The sequence below is a fragment of the Schistocerca americana genome, chromosome 9 (genome assembly GCF_021461395.2).
Source record: "Schistocerca americana isolate TAMUIC-IGC-003095 chromosome 9, iqSchAmer2.1, whole genome shotgun sequence".
In the NCBI taxonomy this organism is placed as follows: domain Eukaryota; kingdom Metazoa; phylum Arthropoda; class Insecta; order Orthoptera; family Acrididae; genus Schistocerca; species Schistocerca americana.
In genome coordinates this window covers 208,239,912-208,266,182 of record NC_060127.1, presented here as the reverse complement: position 1 = coordinate 208,266,182, position 26,271 = coordinate 208,239,912, and the positions used below count along the sequence as shown (strand labels likewise).

At 48.8% G+C, this 26,271-nt stretch overlaps 1 protein-coding gene across 1 annotated transcript in view; it reads left to right on the top strand.

Moving 5' to 3' along the window:
* The window catches only part of LOC124550830 (farnesol dehydrogenase-like), a 182,235-nt gene extending 159,848 nt beyond the window's left edge, over positions 1-22,387 (top strand). The window contains exons 2-3 of the mRNA XM_047125556.1: positions 14,610-14,852; positions 22,229-22,387. Of these exons, the coding sequence (XP_046981512.1) occupies positions 14,610-14,852; positions 22,229-22,387 (402 nt within the window). The remainder of the gene's footprint in view (positions 1-14,609; positions 14,853-22,228) is intronic.
* Positions 22,388-26,271: the final 3,884 nt, after the last annotated feature.

Below are 26,271 nucleotides of genomic sequence, written 5' to 3'. Positions count from 1 at the left end.
GAAGTAACAGAATTCAAATAGTCATTGCTCCCAAACTATTAAGGATAGAAACACGATTCGAACGTTCCTGGAAAGAGAAATATTCAAATTTTTATGCATTCAATGTGAGTACCATGTGTTACATGGCAAATATCAGAACGCCAGCACATCTCCCTCCACACACCAAGCAGCTGGACTTTCGTCATCGCATCCACAGCTTCAACAACGCGTTGTCACAGACTTTCAAGAGTGTCAGGCATAGGGGGGATAAAAACGCCGTCTTTTATGTAACCCCACAGATAAGACACAAGGTGGGAGCTGTGGAGACCTGGAAAGCCACCGGCGATGAAGTTCATGTTTTGCTCCTTTTCTTCAAATCCAGCGTCCCAGACATCACACCTTGTGACTTTTATCTGTGGAGTGAGCCCGACTTTTTATCCCCCTATGCCTGACACTCTTGAAAGTCTGCGACAACGCGTTGTTGAAGCTGTGAATTCGATAACATTGAATGCATAAAATTTGAACGTTTTTGTTTACAGGAAAGTTGCAATTGTTTTTCTATCTTTTGTAGTTTGGAAGCAACGAATGTTTGAAAACTATTGGTTCTTTTTGATTATCCCTATAATAAGGCATGGAATATAGAGGTAGCATCTAGTCTCAAATACGTTTTTATCCTAGTAATGGATTGTTTTAGGGATTGCTTTGGCGGATTTTATTTATAAACTGACTACAGAAATACGATCGGTCGAGAAATGGAAACCACAGTGAAAATCCGATGAAGTTTTGCACAGGTATGTTGGGCAGTGTCCCCAGTATGCCCATCGATCGCATTACGTCGCTCTCTTTAGTTCTGAGCACACAGGGAGCGCATAAAGATACGTAGCTGTACGAGGGCCTGGTGAGAATTTTCGCCTGAAGCTTAGCAGCCAACATTACGTAACTGTCGTGCGTTTTCTTCTTCAAGCCAATTCTCAGCCTCATTCTGCAGGGGCAATGAAGATGCTCCTGCATCGTTTTCAGTTGGAAATGTTTGATTACCCACAATACAGCCCGTAATTGTCTACCTCTGACTTTCATCTCTGGTCACATGAACCGTTGGCTGTGAAGACAACAAAAAAATGGTTCAAATGGCTCTGAGCACTATGGGACTTAACATCTGAGGTCATCAGTCCCCTAGAACATAGAACTACTTAAACCTAACTAACCTAAGGACACCACACACATCCATGCCCGAGGCAGGATTCGAACCTGCGACCTGTGATCGCGCGGTTCCAGACTGCAGCACCTAGAACCGCTCGGCCACACCGGCCGGCTGTGTAGAAAACATTTTGGCAAGACAACGAGCTGTAGGCTAGCATAGAGAATTGGTAGAAAGCACTGGCGGCTGCCTTCTATAACGAGGGTATTGGAAAGTTGGCACAACGTTACGGCAAACGTCTAATTCGGATCTGCGACTATGGAGATAAGTAGCTGGAAGTTGTAGCTAATTGTTGAAAATAAAACAGTTTTGATTTTCATTGTGGTTTCCATTTCGCGACCTATTGTTCCTTTCTTTCCGAATAGCCCTCGTACAGTTACGTACATACCAAAAAATGTTTGTTTATTGTTATTACGTGAAAATGCAATCAGAAAATTTTTCATAATTCTAATATTTTTTATAGAATAGCATGAAAGTAGTTTGTTTCCTACGTGAAACAGAGATATATTTTGCATTCAGCGCAATATACAAATGTGAAACAATTAAAATTGGCAGCCTACATCTGAATCGCCTTTTCTAGCTTTTGTTTATCATCTGAGGCATATGGACGGCATAGGATTTCTTTGCTGTTGATGATGGCACAGGCTTTTGTGTTCTGTGACTCTTCTTCATTGGAACTGCATCTTCTCTGTCATTACATTCCATCTCCTCTTCTTCAACCTTCTCTTCTTCAACCTTCTCTTCTTCGTCTTGAATACTGCCTTGTGCTTGCGAAAGTATAACTCCTTGTCGAATGTAAACTCAGTACAATGCCGAAAAAAATGTTTAGCCGTATTGTAGTCGTGAAATAAACAATCAGTTGTTCGATTATGCAGGATATATTAGCTTATTACAGCATATTATAAATAGATTCTAGCTCAAAATTAGCAAAAACAAAAATAAATTACCTTTATTTCTTGAAGCCATGCTGATGCCACGATAGATAGCTGCCTTCAAGCAGATGTTGAAACGTACTGGGAACTTGCAGGACGAATGCAAGTGACGTGAAAAAACACACTGTTGAAACAATACACCTGAGTCGGACACAGCAAGTTTGGTTAATTCCGTGAGAGGTAAAAATACCGATGTTCACGCTGTAAGAAAAGTCGAATTTTAGTGTAGATCCACAGGACCGGAAATTGCATAATGCGTTACATAAATATAATTATTTTTTGGCCTCATGCGGTATTTATCCATTCAATCGTTTCAATTAATACGTGCGCATGTTTTCTTCTGATAGGTAAGATTAAGATAAAATTTCACGAACGCGCAGAGTTGCGTTTCCCACGGTAATTGACTATTTCGTTCGATGCGAGGCTAGACGTCAAGTTGCGCCTAAAAATGAACAAGAATTTAATTAAAAAAAAAAAAAACGGTCACCAGATTAAAGTGGCCGAGCGGTTCTAGGCGCTACAGTCTGGAGCCGCGCGACCGCTACGCTCGCAGGTTCGAATCCTGCCTCGGGCATGGATGTGTGTGATGTCCTTAAGTTAGTTAGGTTTAAGTAGTTCTAAGTTGTAGGGGACTGATGACCTCAGCAGTTAATTCCCATAGTGCTCAGATCCATTTGAACCATTTTGAACCAGATTAATATTACTCAACGATTCCTCTGAAGCAGCAACACCTCGTATTAGTCGAAGTAGGAATACTCTGGATCAAAGGCCATTGTTTCAGTCCTAGGTCTGGGATTTGACATTGTGACCATGGATCGACTTCAGAGCTTCAAATGGACGAGGTTAACAATACGCAGTCTATTATTTAGGCTGGTCATGGAAATGAGGGGGGGGGGGGGGGGGGGGAGCGAAGGCCTTAAAGGAACCATTTGCGTTTTATTCACGACTGTCTAATTGTCACACGTTTCCATGATCACGCCACAGGAGGGCGCGAAAAAGGACAAAAAATTCTATAAACGCCCCTTGCGGCTTCAGATCACGTTCAAGTTTCATCGAAACGGTTTTGAACGGTTCCTAGCGGTTTCGACATGTACACGAAAGCAAACATTGCGGGCACACTGCACTCCAGAGCAGTGTGACGACGTTCAGTGGCGTTGCTGGCCCGCTATGTCCTTAGAGAAGCTTTGAAGCGTCAAGGATTGTCAAAAACATCTTCTAGTTGCTGATCAAACTGCGAACTGCCGTTTTCGGCAGCTAAATGTGTGGCAGTCAACGCCTCGTGGGAAGCGGTGGTCTTAATAATGCCGTTTATGCCACCCCCTGAATCCTTTTCCTGTCGAACCTGAGTAACAGTGTATCGGAAATGTTTTCCTCGGCCACCCGCAAGAAAACAGCTTGATTTCAACACTGGGTGACGCTGTTCTGATATCCACCACGGAGGCGTCGAACTGAGGGGTGAATTGTGGGTAACAGGAGGTATGACGACCTTGCCATTGTCTGACACGTCCGCGGTGGCGTTGTTCAGAATTGTGGTGAAATTTGGTGCCAATGTGACGTCATTAACGCACCTTCCACCTTACATGAACTTGCCAGCTGTGGTGTTTTTCTCGCCTATGTCGACTCCCTGCTGTGTGAAGAGTGGTCGGGGCTGAAGTCACAGGGCGGTGCACTTTTGCACCGTTACAGCGGATGGGTGTAGGCACGTTTGAACCAAATTTTAAATACCTGCGTCTCAATGGGAAACAATTATGGGGTCCCGAAAAAGTGATCCTTTAAGCAGTGCACTTAACTGCCATAGGGCGGTACTCATACCTGACATAAATTTCAATTCTTTACCTCCACCCGCTCCTGACAAAAAGGCGTCCTCACGATGGAGAGGAAGACAGATGGACGAAAATGGAAAAGAATATTTTTTAATGTGATATAATTAAAAATTGAAAATTTTGGGATTTTTCCCTTTACTTATACTGTGAAATCTTACTTCTCGTCAAATTTAATGATTCTAGGTCAATGGGGAGTATCCTATAGATTTTGATGACTGAATCAGAATATGTGACATACATGGCCGTATCTTTTGACTGCATTGATTTACAAGCTTATATTGTTCACACTGCCAACGAACCGTGGACCTTATTATGTGATAAATTTCAACTTGTTATATCTACCCATTCCTCAGAAAAAGGGGTTTTAACAGTCGAAGAAACAGACAGTGAGCAAAGTGATTTCATAAGGATTTCAATTTTATCGGTTATAGTACGGAATCCTATAAACGAAAATGCCACACGAACAACGAATGAAAACTCAACAAGTACGGATACTAATGACTAACCAAATAATGTTACGGAAGGAATAGCAACTCTTGCTGAAGCTTCTCCGAAAATATCAGAGTATGTACGCCTTAAGTTTGGAACGGCTACTTAATTTGTCGTTACGTACAATGACAAATATAAATTGTTTACTCAGTTTGTATCAGAGATTAATATGCAGTACTTTCCATCCTACGCTATTGCAATGGCAAAACGGTGAAAATGCATTAGGTTTTGCCAGTATTTTCGGCCTATAGACTGCGCTATGGGGCATACAAGGGTGAGAATTTATATAAAATAATGACAATATTCACGGTTTGTGTTTAAAAAATGAAAAAAAAACAACTTATCAGAATGTGAATAAACAAAAGATTTTCTCGTAAAACCTATTGTTTTTGCCCGCATCTCGTGGTCGTGCGGTCGCGTTCTCGCTTCCCACGCCCGGGTTCCCGGGTTCGATTCCCGGCGGGGTCAGGGATTTTCTCTGCCTCGTGATGGCTGGTTGTTGTGTGCTGTCCTTAGGTTAGTTAGGTTTAAGTAGTTCTAAGTTCTAGGGGACTGATGACCATAGATGTTAAGTCCCATAGTGGTCAGAGCCATTTGAACCATTTTTGAACCTATTGTTTTGAAATCGTTAATCATTTTTAGACTAATAATTATTGACTGCACAAGCTTTTTTTTTTACAGAGTTGACAAATCAGTTATCTTGTAAACAAAGATTCTAAACGCTGCTTTAATTTCATCATTACAAATGAGCCCCACACATATTAAGGGGAAGTTGCCTTTCCATGCAAGTTTAGTACTCAGCGCGAAGGATATTCCGCGCTGATGGCCTTTAAAATTGCATCGACGCAAGGGATAACAAATAACGAAATTTTATTTATTGTGTGTATGCAGAATAGCAGAAATAACGAATGGTTAGATTTGTAAATGGTTGCTGGCAGCGGTGGTCACGAAAATGTACCGTCACAAGAACACCTGTATAGAGTTGGGGCCCCTCCACGCCCGCACCAACGTGGTGACCAGACCAAAAGCTCTACTGTCACCTCCGTCTACGTGTTAGTTATCTAATAGGTGGATCACAGGATGCTGGGCTGTGATGTTGTCCGTGCGTCTGGGTAAGACTACGCATTAACACGGTCCATCAGGTGACAGATAGTGGACGAGACGCGAGTGAGGGTAGCAATTTGAAGAGCAGAGGGGAAAAAAGTGCCAAGGCTCGTGCCGTGGTAAAAAAACCTCTGCGACAGTGGGATGGGTAGTAAGAGCAGTAGTGGCTTACTAGCTGCGATAGTTCATGCAAGGTTGGATTTGTTAGTATGGGTATCGGGCATCATTACCGTGGCAAGCGATGGCGATGTATCCCAGTTGCTGCAGCCGCTGCATTCCTGGAACAATCGAGATCGTTATATGGTGGACTCCAATTCGGGAGGACGACGGTTCAATCCCGTCTCCAGCCATCCTGATTTAGGTTTTCCGTGATTTCCCTAAATCGTTTCAGGCAAACGCCGGGATGGTTCCTTTGAAAGGACACGGCCGATTTCCTCCCCCATCCTTCCCTAACCCGAGCTTGCGCTCCGTCTCTAATGACCTCGTTGTCGACGGGACGTTAAACAACACTAACCTAACCTAACCGTTATATGGTAGTGGGAGATCGGCCATAGATCATCTCACTGTGTGGGGGATGTGTGGAGCTTGTCTGCATGCAGTGTACGGTACGGCTTCCCTGCGTGGTGCCAGTTATTCGGCAGTGTGTTCCAGCTGGATATCAAGTAATGGCGTCTGATTAACAGGGGCTCACCTGTACCGTTGTGTTTGCGTGTGCTTGGCCATAGATGTTAGGTCCTTACAAGTATGTATTTTGGTCTTTTATGTTTCCATCTATGGTTGTGGTCGTAGTTCCCCAGATTCAGAATAAACGGGTTCTGCGAATGTCTGGAGTTTCTGTATAGTCCTGTGGTGAGTTTGTGGATTACCTCCGTGAGAGTCTGAAGTCGGTATTCCCGGTGAAGGTCCGCGATGCGTGTGTATCGTGGAGCATTGCTTATGATTTTGTGTACTTTGTTTTGTATGAACTGCAGACGGCGCAGGCGTGTAGGCGCAGCGTATCCCCAGACGGGAGCTGCGTACATCATCAGGGGTCGAATAAGTGTCGTGTACATGGACCTCGACACCCTTCCTGTTCAGTGTGCTACGACTGTTGAGCATAGGGTAGAGCTGTTTGAGCCTCGCGCTAGCTCGGTTGGTCATGTGTTGTATGTGGTCCCCCCAGAGTAATTTCCAGTCCAGCCAGACACCGAGGTATTTGACTTTCTCACGGAAACGTATTGGCCGTGCATGCAGAGTTATTGGTCTGTAGTAGCGGTGTTTGCGCAGTTGCTTCCGTCTTCTAGTGAACAGAACGGCTTCGCACTTGTCGACGTTTACTCTAACACGCCATTTCTCCAACCGAGGCTCAGCCACTCTGAGTGCAGTCTGTAAGCGTGACGTAATGTTTGATGGTTTCCAATCTTGCGCGAGGATGGCTGCGTCATCCGCGTAGATTGCCATCGTTGTGTTGTGTGTGGTTGGGAGATCGTTTATGTAGAGGTTAAACAGTAGGGGCCCTAGGATGCTTCCCTGGGGTACTCCCGCGTGTATACCGTGTCGTGTTGATTGTTTTCCCTGCACGTCAGTGTTGAAACTCGTGTCTGTGAGGTATGAGTGTATCAGACGCACAGCCCGTCGGGGAATCCCGCGTCGCTGAGTTTGCCATAGACGGTCGAAAGCCCCTGTTGCTTTGTTTGTGTTGAAGCCACGTGTTATACGTCCACCGGTCTCCGGGCGGCAAAGTGGTACTACCGACAGGGAAGACGGTCGTTTCCGGCGTCTCGCCCCGGCGCACAGCACAGCACAGCACCGCACTGCATCTGCAGCAGCAGTCTGTGCAGCAGGCGGCACAACAGCGACACAACCAACTGTTACGAACCGGTTACTTCGAGGCCAGCTCGGAGCCAGACGCTCTGTAGCGTACGTTCCACTGAGCCCAAACCACGGCCATTTGCGACTTGATTGATGTCAAGCGAGAGCCCGTTGGAGAGCAGGGTGGAGGTCTGTTGCGTCCTCTGATCAAAGTTGGTTCTGCCTCGGTGCCTGTGATGGTACAAGGGGGCCGGCTGAGGGCCTGCGACCAAACCTTCTGCGTGCTACACACACCAGACCTACACCCGGAGTGACAGTCCGACACGTAATTTCCTACGACAGCAGAACTACTCTCGCGGTTATCCCGTGCGCTCTGATTTGCGAATACGTACGTAAATCTGCTAACTCAACCCTTTGAGCTGCCATATGTGAACAGCATTCCAGGGTATGTTCTCCAACAGGATAACGCTCGTCCAAATACCGCTGTTGTAAACCGACACGCTCTACTTGTACGCTACATCTACATACACTTACATAAGCAGTCCGCAGTCCACCGTATGCCGCGTGGCAGAGGGTTATCCGTACCATTGTTAGTCACTTCTTTTCCTGTTCCACTTGCAAACAGAGCAGGGAAATACCACTTTCCATATCCTTCCTCATGAGCTCTGATCTCTGATATCTCAACTTTGTGGTCTTTACGCGCAGTGTGTTGGAAGCAGTAGAATCGTTGTGCAGTCAGCTTCAAACGCCGGTTCTCTTAATTTTATCAACAGCATTCGTCGAAAAGAATGTCGCATGCCCTCCAGGGATTGCCGAAGCATCTCTGTAACAACTGCGTCTTGTGCGAACCTACCAGTAACAAATATAGCCGCCTGCCTTTGAACTGTATCGATGTCTTTCTTCAACCCGACCTGGTACGCATCCCAAACGCTCCAGTTGCCCTCTAGAAGAGATCGCACCAGCGTCCTATATCCGGTCTCCTTTACAGGTGGACCACTATTTCCCAGAATTTTCCCAATAAATTAAAGTCGATCATTCACCTTCTCTATCACAGTCCTCGCACACGCATTCTAGAAGTTACAATGGTTATTAATGTTGTGGATTGGCAAGAGAGCCAACCCGGAATGAGAGGAAGCCGAAAGGCACGCGTTTTACCTCACGCAGGCTGGCGTGAGGTCTGGAACAGGTCAAGGAAATTAGACTAGCAAAAAAGGATGTAGCTGTGGAATACTGAACTTTAATCCATAAATGGTGAACATCGCTCTTGACGGTACATGTTTACAGCATGGCGCCTTGCTAGGTCGTAGCAAATGACGTAGCTGAAAGCTATGCTAACTATCGTCTCGGCAAATGAGAACGTATCTTGACAGTGAACCATTGCTAGCAAAGTCGGTTGTACAACTGGGGCGAGTGCTAGGAAGTCTCTCTAGACCTGCCGTGTGGCGGCGCTCGGTCTGCAATCGCTGATAGTGGCGACACGCAGGTCCGACGTATACTAACGGACCGCGGCCGATTTAAAGGCTACCACCTAGCAAGTGTGGTCTCTGGCGGTGACACCACAATTAATGTACCGGCATTTCATCTTTGCAATGGCTTTTTCCGCGTTTACGCTAAACTGTGACGTTGCAATGTTAATCGCTTAAATATGTTAGCTAGACAAATGTATTCCCGAAAGTTCATTACTCTACATTAATTATATTTTGGGGTATTCCAATTTTTCCCGTAAGTTTGTGTTTGCAGTGGGTGAGAGAGCCGGCCGGAGTCGCCGAGCGGTTAAAGGCGCTACAGTCTGGAACCGCGCGACCGTTACGGTCGAAGGTTCGAATCTTCCCTGGGGCATGGATGTGTGTGATGTTATTAGGTTAGTCAGGTTTAAGTAGTTCTAAGTTCTAGGGGACTGATGACGACAGCAGTTAAGTCCCATAGTGCTCAGAGCCATTTCAACCATTTGGGTAAGAGAGCTGGATAGTGTGTTGGCCACAGCAACAGTTCAAGTGGTTCAAATGGCTCTGAGCACTATGCGACAACTTCTGAGGTCATCAGTCGGCTAGAACTTAGAACTACTTAAACCTAACTAACCTAAGGACAGCACACACATCCATGCCCGAGGCAGGATTCGAACCTGCGACCGTAGCGGTCGCTCGTTTCCAGACTGTAGCTCCTAGAACCGCACGGCCACTCCGGCCGGCAGAGCAACATTCGAACCCCTCGAGATAACTGGAAAATTCTAAGGCAACTCGTGTGTTCCACCATCAATAGAGATTTACGAGGGGCATTTGAAAAATCCGTGCGAAGTCCGAGAGATGGCACCAGCGGCGCGTATCGAGGCCATGTTTAGTTAGGAGCATCTTTGCAAAGAACGCGCGCCAAGTTTCAGCCATATTGGTCTATTTCTTTGTGTTTGGCATTCGTGTGAGCCAAGAAAGTCGAGTGATTGTCAAAAAATGGACGAAAGAGAATTTAGCGTGGGGATTAAACATTACTTTATGAAAGGCAAAACACCTCGGGAGACTAAAGAGAAGCTTGATAAAGATTACGGTGACGATGCACCTTCGATGAGAACAGTTTATAAGTGGTTTCAAAATTTTTGGAGTGGCCTTATGTGCACAAGTGATGCTGAACGTTCCGGACGCCCTGTGGAGGTTACGACTGCAGAAATCACTGATAAGATCCGTGATACAGTGATGGATGACAGAAGAGTTAAGGTGCGTCAGATTGCTAGCGCTGTGGGCATCTCTAATGAACGGGTACATAACATTTTGCATAAACATTTGGACGCGAGAAAGCTATCCGCAATATGGGTTCTGCGATTGCTTACGCTTGACCAAAAACGGAATCGAGTGAAGGAAGAATCCGCAGGCCTTAAGCGTCGTTTCGTCACTGTGGACCAAACATGGATACATTTCTGTACGTCTGAGGCCAAAGAACAATCTAAACAGTGGGTTACCAAGGGAGAATCTGCACCAAAAAAGGCGAAGACCATTCCTTCGGCCGGAAAGGTTAAAGCGACTGTCTTTTTGGATTCGCAAGGCATAGTCCTCATCGAATATCCGGAAAACGGCAAAACTATTGCAGGTGCATATTATTCATCTTTATTGGACCGTTTGAAAACCGAGCTGCAAGAAAAGCGCCGGCTATTGGACCGCAAAAAAGTGCTTTTCCAACCCAACAATGCACCAGCACACACCTCAGCAGTTGTAGTCGCAAAATTAATGGAAATTAATGGAAATCCCCCCTGTTCTCCAGACTTGGCTTGTTGCACAATTTGAAGAAATGGCTGGCGGGACAAAGATTTTATTCAAATCCGTGATATGGCGATTTATGACAGAAGAGTAACCCACTGTTTAGATTGTTCTTTGGCCTCAGACGTACAGAAATGTATCCATGTTTGGTCCACAGTGACGAAACGGCGCTTAAGGCCTGCGGATTCTTCCTTCACTCGATTCCGTTTTTGGTCAAGCGTAAGCAATCGCAGAACCCATATTGCAGACTTGGACAATTCCTATTATTGAAGGGATCAACAAATTAGAACAGCGTTGGACGAAGTCTATACGTCTACGAGGAGACTATGTCGAAGAATACAAAAGATTTACCCAAACACGTAAGTAGTTTTTATTTCTGCACAGACGTTTCAAACGCCCTTCGTACCATAAGAGTGCGGACTCGTATTGTTCAACACCATCTGATTCGGCAGACACGTTCGATGGAGGAAATTACCGCATCCTTCTCCATGAAGTAATACCAGGAACACTGGAGAATGTTCCACTGTTAGTCAGTCAAGGTTCCAGAATAACGGACCCCACCTTACATTGCTGTTGACGTCAGAAGCCATTTAGACACTGAAGTTAAAATCTTCTGGGTTATTAGGCGGCGACATGTTTCTTCTAAAATGATCGACGTTTCAACCTCTCTGCTGGGATGTCCCTCAGGATCTTCTGGTGTCCACAGAGGGGTCGAAACGTCGATCATTTTAGAAGATACATGTCGCGGCTTAATAACCCAGAAAATTTTCACTTCAGTGACAACGACCACGAAAGCCTGCAAACTTACATCTAGACATTGTTTTCCCCAACTGTTCGATTGGGAGGTGTGGGCCAGTACTGTGACCACACTTCTCCCGACTTTACTCACTTTCTTATGGCAGCTGTCTTTGAAGGACATTGTCGGATTCTTGCAAATGAATTAGGCGACGTTTCCCAACTACAGACATCGAATTATCCATTTGTGTGTGCCAGACTTTGTATTCGAACTTATTAAAAATGTGTGATGTTTTCCAAGTAGTTTGTGTAGACTTTCCTAGGAACACTACGTTGCCTGTCCTACTGTGTGAGGACTGTCAGGGCAACAATACATCTCTCTACACAAATCCCTTAATAAAGCCGCTGTAAAATCATGGTGTATCAGTGTTCCTTTCTCGGTACTTCCTTACAAATGCTTGTCATCTGTGTCGATATCAAGAAACTAGACGCCGCATGAAGCAATTCAAGCAGCATGCAGTTTCATCAGCTACATAACCCTTACAGTTACGTGTCTGACATCATACTAGACACATCCCCCGTTCGCTGTACAACTACTGGGAAAATGTAATCGCCTGAGGCTGTTCTTTTTACGCCAACTGCCGATAAATTGAAGAGAAGCTAGAAATTCAAACAAACTCTGCCAGCTGCCGCCACTGATACAATAAGGTCTTATTTTTTACGAATCGCACACAAACGCTTGAAATCTGGTGTCCCAGAGAGTGCAGTGCAGATTGGGATTTAAAGCCCTATTAATGATGGGGTCATTTGAGGTAGCGATGAGGTACGGGAGAAGGGACACCACACAATTAAAAAAGGCTGGATGACTTGTCTGCTGTGATGTCGCTCTTAGCTGTTCTACAGTCATCTGAGGTGGATGACAAGTATCACAACCCACTGATACTCACTTGCCGAATTTCTGCCATGCTCCACGTACACCCGTCTCATTAAGACATTCCGAGGCCAGTTATATGGCTGCCTAATAACTCAACGAGATGGAGGACGTGGGCTGATAGTCACAACTACAAGAGCAGAACTTTTGGTTTTTATCGGGGGCACGCCTCTCTCACCTACCCAGAGACTATTTGTATCACACAACTGCACTCATGTCCGTTTGTAATTATTAACATACAATAAAGCCCTCATTGGCCAAGTGATATGTGACTTACCAGACAATATTACAATTTCTTTCTTTCATTTAATGTACGTAGTTTGCGATGGTAAGCGTTTCCTTCAATAATCTCTTCTCACTCCTTAAGATTTGATGGTTCTTGTTTTAATTTCGGTGACCTGGCTCAGATAAATCATTAAAGCGCTGATAGGATAACAGCATCACAAGGTAATTTGGTGTCCAATGTGGGACTTCCAAAGCCTGCCAGAAAATAACTAGCGACCAGGTTGGATCCTGCTAAACTGTTTACTAAAATAAATCCCCAACTACAAGTTTGCTACATTGTTTTCGCATGCCTCAAGCCTAGTCGACATGTTATCCAAATGGAGGGCAGTCTGGTGTCTTCTTGAGATGTTGAGCTACTGGTTGGTGTAGGCACTGTCTCATGAGGTTTCTGGACCATCTCCCACTGCTACTCACTCACTGACATGCTGCCATGTTCGACAGATATGAACCTCATCAGGACCTTGTGTGACTGGCAGTGCACTGAGAAATCGCTCTGTGAGATCCTCGCTTACCTCAACATGGTTGTCAATGGACATGAGCGTTTGGCGCCATTGGTCGGGAGGCCCCTTACGGGACAGGTCCGGCCGCCTTGGTGCAGGTCTTATTACATAAGACGCCACACTGGGCGACCTGCTCGCCGGATGGGGATGAAATTATAATGAAGACAACACAACACCCAGTCCCTGAGGGGAGAAAATGCCTGACCCAGTCGGGAATCGAACCTGGCTGGCTGACCAGTCAGCTATCGTGGCGGACATGGTTGTCAATGAATAATACCGACCAGAACCACAAGAGATGAACTGTTCATTTTCACCAGGGATACATCTCACTCAGTTACTCAGTGAAACTTTGTAATGTATCATGAAACTGAATTAAGGCCCAAAACGAATAAGTAGTAGGCAATAAATCTTGCACCGGGCCAAGTTCTCCGACATGTGTCATGCAATAATTAAATTTCTTTCTTTCTTTTAAGGTATATGGTTTTACATCTACATCTACATGGATATTCTGTAAATCACACTGAAATGCCTGGCAGAGGGTTCATTCAGCCACTATCTCAATAATTGTGTATTATTTCACTCTCGAACACCGTGCTGAAAAAACGAACACCTTATTTTATTGTGATGATCGTTTCACCCTATGTAGATCGGCGTCAACAAAATATTGTCGCATTCGGAAGACGCAGTTGGTGATTTTAATTTCATGAGAAGATTCTGCCGCAACGAAAAACGCCTTTGTTTTAATGATGTCCACCCCAAATCCTGTATCAAGTCCGTGACATTTCCGGATAGTACGAAACATTCTGCTCTTCTCGTCACTTTATCGATGTACTCCGTTAATCGTATCTGCTAAGGATCCCAGATCGCACAGCAGTATTCCAAATGAGGATGGACAACTCTGTTTATTTCTCTGTTACGAATTCCTCTTGCATGTAATGTTTCAAACTCCAGAAGTATGATGGCCTGGCTCTAAGCAGTGATTAAGAGGAGATAGGACAAGAGATGACAACATAATATGGCGCCCACCTTTACGGTTCCAGAGCACACCAAAACAATGATATCAAAAGTGGGGCCCACTAAACTATTAACTTCAGTGTTTTTCCAAATATAGGTTCCCCATATTGTTGGGAACCTCTCTGGCTTAAACTGCTTATGACTTTCGAAATGAAGTGCACTCATGAGTATCCCTGGTGCCGGTAGGGACAAGAATTGTCTCAGGAGGTAGTTCACCTGACACTCATTTTTTGGCATACTTCCAGGTTAGATGATGTCCCCAAAAGTTATCCGAATGGAGTATGGTCTGGACTGTCTCTGCTGCCACACACTGGTGTTGATGGTGGGTGCAATAACTGTGTCAGGACGTCTCTCAGCTTCTACATTGCACTCACACATCTCTAGACTTGACTAGATATGGTGCTTCCTGGAGTTGTGCAAATGGAGTGTAGTCTGGACTGTCCCTGAGACAGTGGTGGGTGCAGGGGCTGTGTCAGGCGGTGCCCGAGGTGCTCATTTGCTTTGACACGTCTCCAGCCTAGACTACCCAAAAACGTTGTCCAAATGGACCGTCCCCGCTGACACGCACTGGTGGTGGTGGGTGCAGGAGCTGTCTCAGGAGGTGTGCCAGCTGTCGCTGCCGGGCCAGCTGGTGCCGCGCCAGCTCGACGTCACCGAGGACGAGGCGGTCGAGGCGACCTTCCGCTGGGCGGACGACACCCTGGGCGGCGTCGACGTCCTCGTCAACGCGGCCGGCGTCACCTCCAGCTGCAGCCTCCTGGGTGAGTGCGAGGCCCTGGCCAACTCGTCACTCTCTGACTGGAATGCACCCGCCTCCGATGCAGGTTGCGTGAGGTGAAGTCTACCTGCCGGGTGGTTTTTTGCTTCTGCTGCACATATTCAGCTTGAGACACATTCCAGTTTTCTGTTCTTCTACTATCACGAACACTTTGAATTTCCTACTACGCGAGGACTTGCCGAAAGCCTCGGGATTAATGTTCCTTCGAAGATGCGGTCGTTATATTGGCGAAGGAGTGCTAGTTCTGCAAGGTTTGCAGGTGAGCTCCTGTAATTTTTGGAAGGTAGGAGACCAGATACTGGCAGAAGTAAAGCTGTGAGGACCGGGCGTGAGTGGAGCTTGGGTAGCTCAGATGGTAGAGCACTTGCCCGCGACAGGCAAAGGTCCCGAGTTCCCGCCTCGGTCGGGCACACAAATTTAATCTGCCAGGAAGTTTCATATCAGCACACACTCCGCAGCAGAGTGAAAATCTCATTCTGGAAACAGCAGATTAACTTCCCACGGTTGGGGTTCACAGTAAAGTACAGCTCTTTAAAGGACATCATATTTGCCATTGACTGTTGAAATTATTTATTTCACAATTGCAATTTCGGTCTTTGGGCTATTTTCAAGCGGTACTGCAAAATAATTTATTTCCGCACGTATACACATATCGGAGGATTTTAAAGTCTGACATGTGCTGAAGCAAAATATTTTGCAGTAGCACTCGAAGATGTCCCAAATGACGTAGACTGCGCACAAAATAACTGCTCCTTCCTGCGCAGACGGTGCAGTAGTGGAGGTCACAATGGCAGTCGGCGGGGGAGGGGGGCGGACTGGGGCAACACTGTGAACGGACACCTCACAATTGGCAAGGAACATTGCGACCACTGAAGCCCAGCTATAAGCTATTTCTAGTGAGTCTGCAAACGATTATGTTAACAAGTCATGTATCTGATAGCGGGCGTGCGCCTACTGGTCATCACAGACATCGCCCCAATTTATGGTCTTGGCAGCTCTTTGGAAGAACAGAAACTGACAGAAGTTCAAAACGGTTCAAATGGCTCTGAGCACTATGGGACTTAACATCGGAGGTCATCAGTCCCCTAGAACTTAGAACTACTTAAACCTAACTAACCTAAGGACATCACACAACACCCAGTCATCACGAGGCAGAGAAAATCCCTGACCCCGCCGGGAATCGAACCCGGGAACCCGGGCGCGGGAAGCGAGAACGCTACCGCACGACCACGAGCTGCGGACAACTGACAGAAGTGCATGCTCCACATCTCCAAGCGTTTAGAAAGAAAGTTTTTGGCATGGGGCAGGTGAAGCAGACAGCGGTTGCCCATCGGAAAGAGTGCAGAACCGTAACGTGAGCGTCGTGGAGCGCGTCCTAATGCGAAAATATTGTTGTTTTTTTATTTTCTACTTTTACATTACTTACACTGCAGATACGTCAGAATAATGCTCAATATATTGTATTTGCCAACTATTCTGTGAGAGCTATGAAAAAGGAAGGCTAATGAAAATTTGAGATAGCAGTATTAAATTACCAAAAAAGAATTTTAAGCTATACACGAGAATTTCGTATGTACATGTAGATACTTTTATTATTTTATGGCTGATGATTTATGTATGCTGGGTTGATATTCGTCGTAGAACCTGGGGTAGCATTAATATTGCCGGCATCTTGCACACGTTATAGATGCAAAAATTTTTACGATTACGTAGTTGCTTGAAAGATTCTATAGAAAAACAAATTTGGATCTGTTGTGGACTGGCAAGACAGCCAGTCCACAATGACGGGTAACCGAAAGGCACGCGCTTAAACTCACGCAGGCTGGCGTGAGGTCTGAAACAGGATACGTAATGAATGCTCTAAAGAAAAGTACGTAGCTGCTGGAATACTTAACTTTAATCCACAATTGGTGAACATTGGTCTTGTTACTGTACATGCTTCATTAGATACATAGCAAAGGATAAATGGCGCCTTGCTAGGTCGTAGCAATTGACTTAGCTGAAGGCTATGCTAACTATCGTCTCGGAAAATGAGAGCGTAATTCTCAGTGAACCTTTCCTAGCAAAGTCGGCTGTACAACTGGGGCGAGTGCTAGTAAGTCTGTCTAGACCTGCCGTGTGGCGGCGCTCGGTCTGCAATTACTGACAGTGGCGACACGCGGGTCCGGCGTATACTAATGGACCGCGGCCGATTTAAAGGCTACCACCTAGCAAGTGTGGTGTCTGGCGGTGACACCACAGGATTACATTCATAAAATGTTATCCTTCATCGCACAGTATGGCAGCAATCCACGCGAAACGCATCATTTTGCAAAATATTGATGAAGATAGATAAAAACAGACATGACGTGGCTGGGCTAGCGGTGTATGTTTGGCAAGAATCACTTTAATACCGCACGTTTGCCTCCTCTGAGCACTATGGGGCTTAACATCTGAGGTCATCAGTCCCCTAGACTTAGAACTACTTAAACCTAACTAACCAAGGACATCACACACATCCATGCCAGAAGAAGGATTCGAACCTGCGAACTTAGCGGTGGCGCGGTTCCGGACTGAAGCACCTCGAACCGCACGGCCACCGTGACCGGCTCCCAGTAGCACGTCCTCTTGCATTGATACATACCTGTATTCGCGTGGCATACTATCCACAAGTTCATCAAGGTACTGTTTGTCCACATTGTCCATCTCCTTAAGGGCGATTCGGCGTAGATCCCTCAGAGAGGTGGGTGGGTCACGTCGTCCATAAACAGGCCTTTTCAATCTATCCCAGGCATGTTCCATACGGTTCATGTCTGGAGAACATCCTGGCCAATCTAGTCGAGCGATATCGTTATCCACAAGGAAGTCATTCCCAAGATGTGCCCGACTGGGGCGCGAATTGTTGTCCATGAAGACGAATGCCTCGCCAGTATGCTGCCGATATGGTTGCACTATCGGTCGGAGGATGGCATTCACGTATCGTACAGCCGTTACGGCGCCTTCCATGACCACCAGCGGCGTACGTCGGCCCCACATAATGCCACCCCAAAACATCAGGGAATCTCCACCTTGCTGCACTCGCAGGACAGTGTGTCTAAGGTGTTCAGCCTGAACGGATTGGCTCGAAACATGTCACCATCGATCGTCTGGTTGAAGGCATATACGATATTCACTGGTGAAGGGAACATAATGCCAAACCCGAGCGGTCCATTCGGCATGTTGCTGGGCCCGTCTGTACCGCGCTGTATGGTGTCGTGGTTGGAAAGATGGACCTCGCCATGGACGTCGGGAGTAAAGTTGCGCATCGTGCAGCCTATTGCGCACAGTTTGAGTCGTAACACAAGACGTCCTGTGGCTGCACGAAAAACATTATTCAACATGGTGACGTTGCTGTCAGGGATCCTCCGAGCAGCCATAATCTGTAGGTAGAGGTCATCCACTGCACTAATAGCGCTTGGGCGGCCTGAGCGAGGCATGTCATCGACAGTACCTGTCTCTCTGTATCTCCTCCATGTCCGAACAACATCGCTTTGGTTCACTCCGAGACGCCTGGACACTTCCCTTGTTGAGAGCCCTTCCTGGCACAAAGTAACAATGCGGACGCGATCGAACCGCAGTATTGACCGTCTAGGCGTGGTTGAACTACAGACAACACGATCTGTGTACCTCCTCCCTGGGGGAATGGCTGGAACTGATCGGGAGTCGGACTCCCTCCGTCTAAAAGGCGCTGCTCATGCGTGGTTGTTTACATATTTGGACGGATTTAGTGACGTCTCTGAACGGTCAAAGGGACTGTGTCTATGGTACAATATCCACAGTCAACGTCAATCTACAGGAGCTCTGGGAGTCGGGGTGTTGCAAAACTTCTTTTGATGTGTGCATGTTTCATGCCTCGCTTGCCCTGCGCACAAAAGGTGGTTGTCATTTTTCTCAGGAATGAGTACACGTGTCAAGTTGTAATTCGTGCCGCATACTAAGGTGTACGGTCCCTTGACGATGAAAAACAAGTGAAGTTTCTAATTTAGTGCAGTCATAAGATATGGCCATTTATGTCCCGTACTTTGATGCGAACTCACTTCTTAAAAGCTACAGAGTACTGGACTTTGTCACAGAATCATGCATGTTGGCTAGAAGAAAAATTTCGCAGTACAAGTAAAGGAAAAAAAATGAGAATATTGCTAACCTTTGTTACATGGAAAAATATTTTTTGTCGTTTGTTATCCGACTTCAAGCTTGACATTAAGACGTTCTCTAAAGTCTTGGAATCCGTGGCAGCAATATCTTGCTAGTATCCATCTCGATAACAGGCAAAAACCGTCCAGATTCTCGACTCCAGTAATAGACGATTTTTGCCGTCTGGAGCTGCCATTTGTCACTTTGGTTTCTGGCCAAGTCCTGCATGTACCGAAAATTGGGACGAAATCGATGAGGACAGGTAGGCACAGTTCCTTTCTACGTAGTTGATCAATATACTGAAAAAGAAACAGTTGTATAAACAAAAGATCGACCAAATCAAAAGAAATCTGACGAAGGAAATCTCGTGAAATAAAGGTGTATAAAAAAACTTAGTGCAACGGACAATACTGTGTACTATGGTACTGACTATATGAAACTGAAAACACGAGCTCCATGGAAATTGTGACTCGGTCTCCTGACAGCTTGTTCAGCAATATCACCTAAAAGTAAAATTTTCTTCTCCACCCTCGGCAGCTTTCCAAGGTAGCGAAGCCTTGGGAAGTATTGGGTGCTACGCTTCATTCTCTTTAATGAGCGACTGGAATAGCTAGTGGTTCCTGCAACACTGTAAATATCAGTTTTAATGACGTTTTTCCATCTCTGACAAATATTTAATAGTATTACAATAATTACGCTTACTTGATTATGAAAAAGTTTCACCAGACCTATGGACTTATGTACGAAGAGTGCAGTGGTGTGTTATTGTCTGCTACTGATGTGCGGATTAGCCGCGACAGCAGCTAAAACACCTACTTGGGCATGATCATTTGTTGCAGGACGTAGTTGACGTTTCACACGTGGCTGAACAGTTCCTGTCTCCTTAAATAACGTAACTATCCGGCGAACGGTCCGGACACTTGGATGATGTCGTCCAGGATACCGAGCAGCATACATAGCACACACCCGTTGGGCATTCTGATCACAATAGCGATACATCAACACGATATCGACCTTTTCCACAATTGGTGAACGGTCCATGTTAACACGGGTAACGTATCACGAAGCAAATACCGTTCGCACTGGCGGAATGTTACGTGATACCACGTACTTACACGTTTGTGACTATTACAGCGCCATCTATCACAAAGCGAAAAAAGTGGTTCAACTAAAACATTCATATTTCTTTTTTCCACGAATATGTAATAAAGAATGGGGGGTTCCTATTTAAAAAAAAAGAACTCAGTTGATATCCGTTTGACGTATGGCAGCGCCATCTAGCGGGCCAACCATAGCGCCATCTGATTTCCCCCTTCAAGCCAGAGGAGTTTCGTTCTTTGTAGTTTTTTCGTTTGAAGCTTATTTCGTTTGAAGCTCATTTCGTGAGATATTTGGCTCGGTCAGCATCAATGGACCAGCATGTATGTGTACCAGAAGCAAGAGTGAATTCCTTATTTCCGCCTCAGTGGGGATAATCACTGTCAAACACTGTTTCTGGCTGTGAACACAAATCATGACTTTATTGCTGACCAATGCCATTTCAAATACAATAGCGGGTGGTGGGTTATCATGTATGATATTATTGATTTGAATGAGGATTTAGCCGGCCAGAGTGGCGAAGGAGTTCTGGGCGCTACAGTCTGGAGCCGCGCGACCGCTACGGTCGCAGGTTCGAATCCTGCCTCGGGCATGGATGTGTGATGTCTTTAGGTTAGTTAGGTTTAAATAGTTCTAAGTTGTAGGGGACTGATGACCTCAGAAATTAAGTCCCATAGTGCTCAGAACCATTTGAACCAATGTAGAATTAAAAAAAAAGAAAGAAAGAAATAGCGTGTGCCCACTGTTAGTATCAGCAAGCGATGAGACTCCAGATGGCGCACAAAGGCGTCCAGCATCGTGTCGTACTGCTGTGTACACACTCCAGCTGGTACGTTAGAGGCCATCACCACCAGACTAGCGCCGACACACTTCTCAAATCATAAAACGGCGCCATGAGCAACCGACGCTCCACATGACGGTCACTGCGAGACTCCACAACACAACCTACGCCTATACCACGAACAAGCACCACCTCTAGCGCTCCGGAGCGGTAAAAAAAAAACTCACATCGCCTTTTTTTCCTTTATTGGATTTCGATTGCCTCCAGAGGAGGGCACGGGCTGGCAACAGCGTAATACGCCGCTCTGTAGCCTACAGATAAAAAAAAACATAATGAGGAGATACAACAATAAAAAAGGGTGCGACGGTGACTGTTTAAAATGGTACATGGGGGAAAAGTTGCGAAGGAAACAAAAAGCTAAGAGGACAGTGATGCTGATTAAAAACACTTAGGAAATAGACAGGCACTGTGAAAAAACACGGTGACTGTGGCGTCACCGCCAGACACCACACTTGCTAAGTGGTAGCCTTTAAATCGGCCGCGGTCCGTTGGTATACGTCGGACCCGTGTGTCGCCCCTATCAGTGATTGCAGACCGAGCGCCGCTACACGGCAGCTCTAGTCTAGAGAGACCCCCTAGCTCTCGCCCCAGTTGTACAGCCCACTTTGCTAGCGATGGTTCACTGACTACAGACGCTCTTATTTGCAGAGACGACAGTTCAGCATAGCCTTAAGCTACGTCATTTGCTACGACCTAGTAGGGCGCCATATTGAGTTACTGAATGTATTCTAAACAGATAATATTGTGAAACATGTACCGTCAAGAGCGACGTTCATCATTGATGGATTAAAGTTAAGTATCAAACTAATTACGTCCGCTTTCTGAATTCTAGTTCCTTGTCATGTTCCACACCCCACGTCAGTATAGTTCTTCCCTCCTCACGCCAGCCTGCGTGAGCTAAAACGCTTGCATTTCGGCCTCCGCTAGTAACACGGTGTTGGCTTTCCGCCAACACAACAGTGACAGTCTGGTTTCTGTTCAGAGCACTGTGAAAAGAGGGCGCACAACACTGATCTCTCACAGAAAGCACTGCACTGCAGAGTACGATTGGATACGGGTATAGGTGGTGGGGAGGGAGGAGGACCCGGACAAATGAGGGGGGGGGGGGGGGAAGGGGGGGAGCCGATGGAGGGACAGGGCACAGAAAGAGGGGGGAGAAGGGCGGACGCGAGAAAGGAGTGGACCGCGCTCGAGCATCTTCGTCACGGACCCCCTCTTCCCCTAGAAGGGCGGACTTCTTGCAGGATCCCCCTGCATCGCCTCCAAGTCTTCAGTTCTGCTGCGTTGGTTGAGCCTTCACGTTTCTCTCTTGTCTTCGCGTTGCCCTTCTCAGCAGTTTGTTGACTTGTCTGTTGCCCGCGTGTGCGGTCGACTGTGCTGGCCCAGGGCGGGCCGCCTGTACTTCTCCCGGCGCGGACGGCGCACGGAGCGCCTCACTGCAGCGGCTCTTTGGCGTCCGCTGGCGTCGCCCTCAGCTTTGAGAGTGGCACATTAGGCGGCAGCCGGCAACGAAGGCCACCATCAAACGCATGCGTCGCGAAATTAAGTAAGCAATTGCAAAGCACCGCAACCGCGACTGGGCTGGAAGAATTGCCACTCTCAGGACAGAGGACGGATCCGCCTGGAGGGTGACCGAAAGCTTCCTGTGCAAGAACGCCAGCGAGTGCCGCCGCTCCAGGTCGGCGGTGACGACGTCACCGAGCCCGACGAGAAAGCCGGCGCGTTAGCAGACGCATTCGTCGCCAGTTTCACGCCGGTGGAGGACTTCGTGGACGACGAACACGTCCGTTTGGTGGGACAGCGCCTCCCTGTGTAGCTGGAGCACAGAGACGGGGACGACGTCATCGCGGAAGTGACGGAGGACGAGGTCGCGCGACAGCTCGCTCGCCTGCACACGAGGAAGGCAGGAGGCTGCGGAGACATCGGCAGCGACCTGCTCACGGTGCTGCCGCCGAGCGCCCTGCGGCAGCTGACGAAGCTCTTCAGCTCCGTGCTCGGGACTTGCAGCTTCCCATCTGCGTGCAAACGTGCGGAAGTTGTAGCTGTTCCCGAGCCCGGGAAAGACCTGCGGCTGCCTGTTGCAAGCAGTTTCCAAGGTCTTCGAGAGGCTGTATGTCAGGAGGCTGTGGCGACACGCCAGGGAGGAAGGCCTCCTTCAGGAGGGGCCACTCCACGCAGCAGCAGCAACTGCTTCGACTGGTAGAGCAGGCGATGGGGGCGCTGGAGCGTCGCGAGTATCTCGGGTCGGTACTCCTGGACGTTTCCAGAGCCTTCGACAGCGTGTGGCACGGCAGCCTCGTGTATGAAGTACTTACACGAGGCCTACCGGTGTCGCACGCCCGCCGCCTCAAATCCTACCTGACTGGGCGCACCTCCCACGTGAGCGCCGACGACGGGACGTCGACAGCACGCCCCATAGCAGCTGCAGTACCGCAAGGGTAAACCGAGCGAGGTGGCGCAGTGGTTAGACACTGGACTCGCATTGGGGAGGACGACGGTTGAATCCCGCGTCTGGCCATCCTGATTTAGGTTTTCCGTGATTTCCCTAAATCGCTCCAGGCAAATGCCGGGATGGTTCGTTTGAAAGGGCACGGCCGACTTCCTTCCCCATCCTTCCCTAATCCGATGAGACCGATGACCTCGTTGTCTGGTCTCCTTCCCCAAACAACCCAACCCAACCGCAACCACAAGGGTCCGTCATCGGCCCCTTGCTCTACTCACTGCACACCGCCGACGTCCCGAGGAGGCAGCGGGCGCACGTTGCGCTGTACTCGGACGATACGGCGCTCTACGGCAGAAGCATCGACGCCAGGCTGAGGCGTCACCGCCTGGAATCGGCTTGCGACGTCCTTGGGCCACCAAATGGTGGCTCAAGTTCAACGCAGCCACTCAGCATCACGGGGAGCGCCATCCCGTGGTCGAACACCGGACGCTACCTAGGCGTCACTCTGGACCGACGCCTGACGTGGAAGGCGCACGTCAGGGAAGTGAGGGGTAAAGCGCTTGGCATGTTCCGCTTGTTGTACCCCTTAGTCAACCCAGCGACGACCCTGCCCCCGCACTGTGGCATTGCTCTGTACCTCACACTCGTTGGCCTGTGTTGGAGTACGCTGCTGTGGTGTGGCGCAGCGTGGCCGACTCGTCCATCGCCAGGCTGCAGACGGTCCAGAACAAGCCGCTCAGCTTAGCGCTTCACCTGCCATTAGCACCGGAGAACTCCACAGGGTAGCGGGAGTCCCACTGCTCAGCGGCAGGGGGCGCACGGTTTTTACGCGGCCGCCCGGGTGTCAGAGAACGATCTGATACGCAACTTGGGACACCAAGTCCACTGGCGCCCGACCACAATGTGGCCAGACCTGTTGCTGGAGTGAAGGCACGCCGCAACATGAGAAAGATGAACTAAAAGGATAAACGCAACCGTGAGGAAGATTCTGCCGAGAGGACAACTTCCAACTCACCCAGGCAGAAGCACGCAAGGCGCGATCGGCTCGCGCTACAACACACGGGAGTACGATGCTCCGTGAATTTGCGTATCGTAGCCGTCAGCACTCCCTCTTCAACACGCTGCACCGAGTCCGAAAGGTGTGCGGCGTCGTCGATGGCCAGAGAGAGCGCAGAGACGGCTGCAGCCAGCGTTTGTTCTTGCTTGTTGCGCTGCGGTTGCGGCGCCTTGTCTGGCTGCAGCAGAGTGTCGGGGGGCGGCTGGCGTGTTGCCACTCCTGCCTCCACGCATGTTTCCCTCGAGGGGGTCAACGCGCTCGTCCTCTGGTGTGCCCCCTCGAAGAGGTTCTTGTGTTCCCCTCGGCAGTGCGGGCGTCGTGGGCTCCTGCAGCTGCCAGCGTCCACCTCGTCGTTGCCTGCTTGCTTGCTCGCTTGCTGCGTGACTCGAGTGCAATTCACTGCACGGTTTGGAGCAGGTTAAGCAGAGCAACTGCTGTTCCTGCGTCGTGGATTCACTTGTTATAATAGGGTCCTCTCTTTGTCTTCTCGTTGTCACGAATGCTGGTCATCGTCTCTGGCTGCACGGAAATTATTCCAGCAACCGGTCCGGCCATCTGGTCGCTGGACGCCAGTGGATTTGGTTTCCCAGTCAACTGACCAGCGGGTTTCTGGACGTCCTCGCCGACTCGTGAAAGTTCGTTGCGAGCGCGCGGAAGCTGCGCTTCAGCATCGGAACTCCCGCGATGTCGTGGAGCGTACGAGGGTCGTAGTCCCTCCGTAGGTGGAGCGCCAGCTGAAGGGCTTTGTTCTGCACTCGTTGCAGAATCTGGATGTGTGTGTCTGCGGCATTTACCCACACCACGGCCGCGTACTCCAGCACTGGCCTGATTAGTGCTAGGTACTGCGTGAGGCAGCAGTGGGCGGCCAGTGTCGTCGTGGGGTTGAGGAGGGGGTAGAGCGAGCGCATCCGTCCAGGCGCCCGGCCCCTCAGCTCCCTGATGCGTGGACCCCAGGTCAGGCGTCGATCCATGGTGACGCCGAGGTACTTTCCAGTACGCGACCACGGGATGGGGCCTCCCATGATCCGTACTTGCGGCAGCGCGTCGGGTATGCGGCGGCGCGTAAACACCACCGCCTGGCTCTTCCCGGCGTTGAACCTGAGCCGCCATTTGGTGGCCCAGGCTCCAATCTCGTTGCAGGCGAGCTGCAGGCGGCGGCGCATCAGCTGCGCGCGTACAGCGCGGTGTCATCGGCGTAGAGCGCCACATGAACCCTCGGCGTCGTCTTCGGGACGTCGGCAGTGTACAACAGGGGGCCAAGGACGGACCCCTGCGGCACTCCAGCACGTATGTGGCGCGCCGTTGACACGCCACCGTCTGCACGCACATGGAACGTGCGCCCTCGCAGGTAGGACTGGAGAAGGCCTTGGAGACGTCGAGGAGTACCGCCCCGAGGTACTCGCGACGCTCCAGGGTCCCCATCGCCTGCTCCACCAGTCGCAGTAGTTGGCGCCGCGTTGAATTCCCACTGCGGAAGCCAAACTGCTCGTCAGGAAGCAGGCCTTCTTCTCTGACGTGGCGCTGTAGACGTTTGGCGAATATCCTCTCGAAGGTCTTCGAGAGGGAGGGAAGCAGGCTTATCGGGCGATAGTTGTGCGCCAGCCTGGGGTCCTTGCCAGCCTTCGGAATGGCGACCACCTCTGCGTGTTTCCACGCATCGGGGTAGGCGCCCCTCGTCACTGCCTGCCGCCTCGCCGGTTTCGGGCTGGGCGCGGACGGCCGAGGGAGCGGCTCGCAGTCCTGTGTGGCTGCTGCCCGCGGCTCTCAACACTTGGCAGCCACGATAGCTCGCCACGTGCGGGCCGCCGCAGTTCGCAGACTTCGGCGCGTGCGACCTCGGAAGTGGGCAGAGCCTACTCGCGGGGGCGCCGGCGCACTT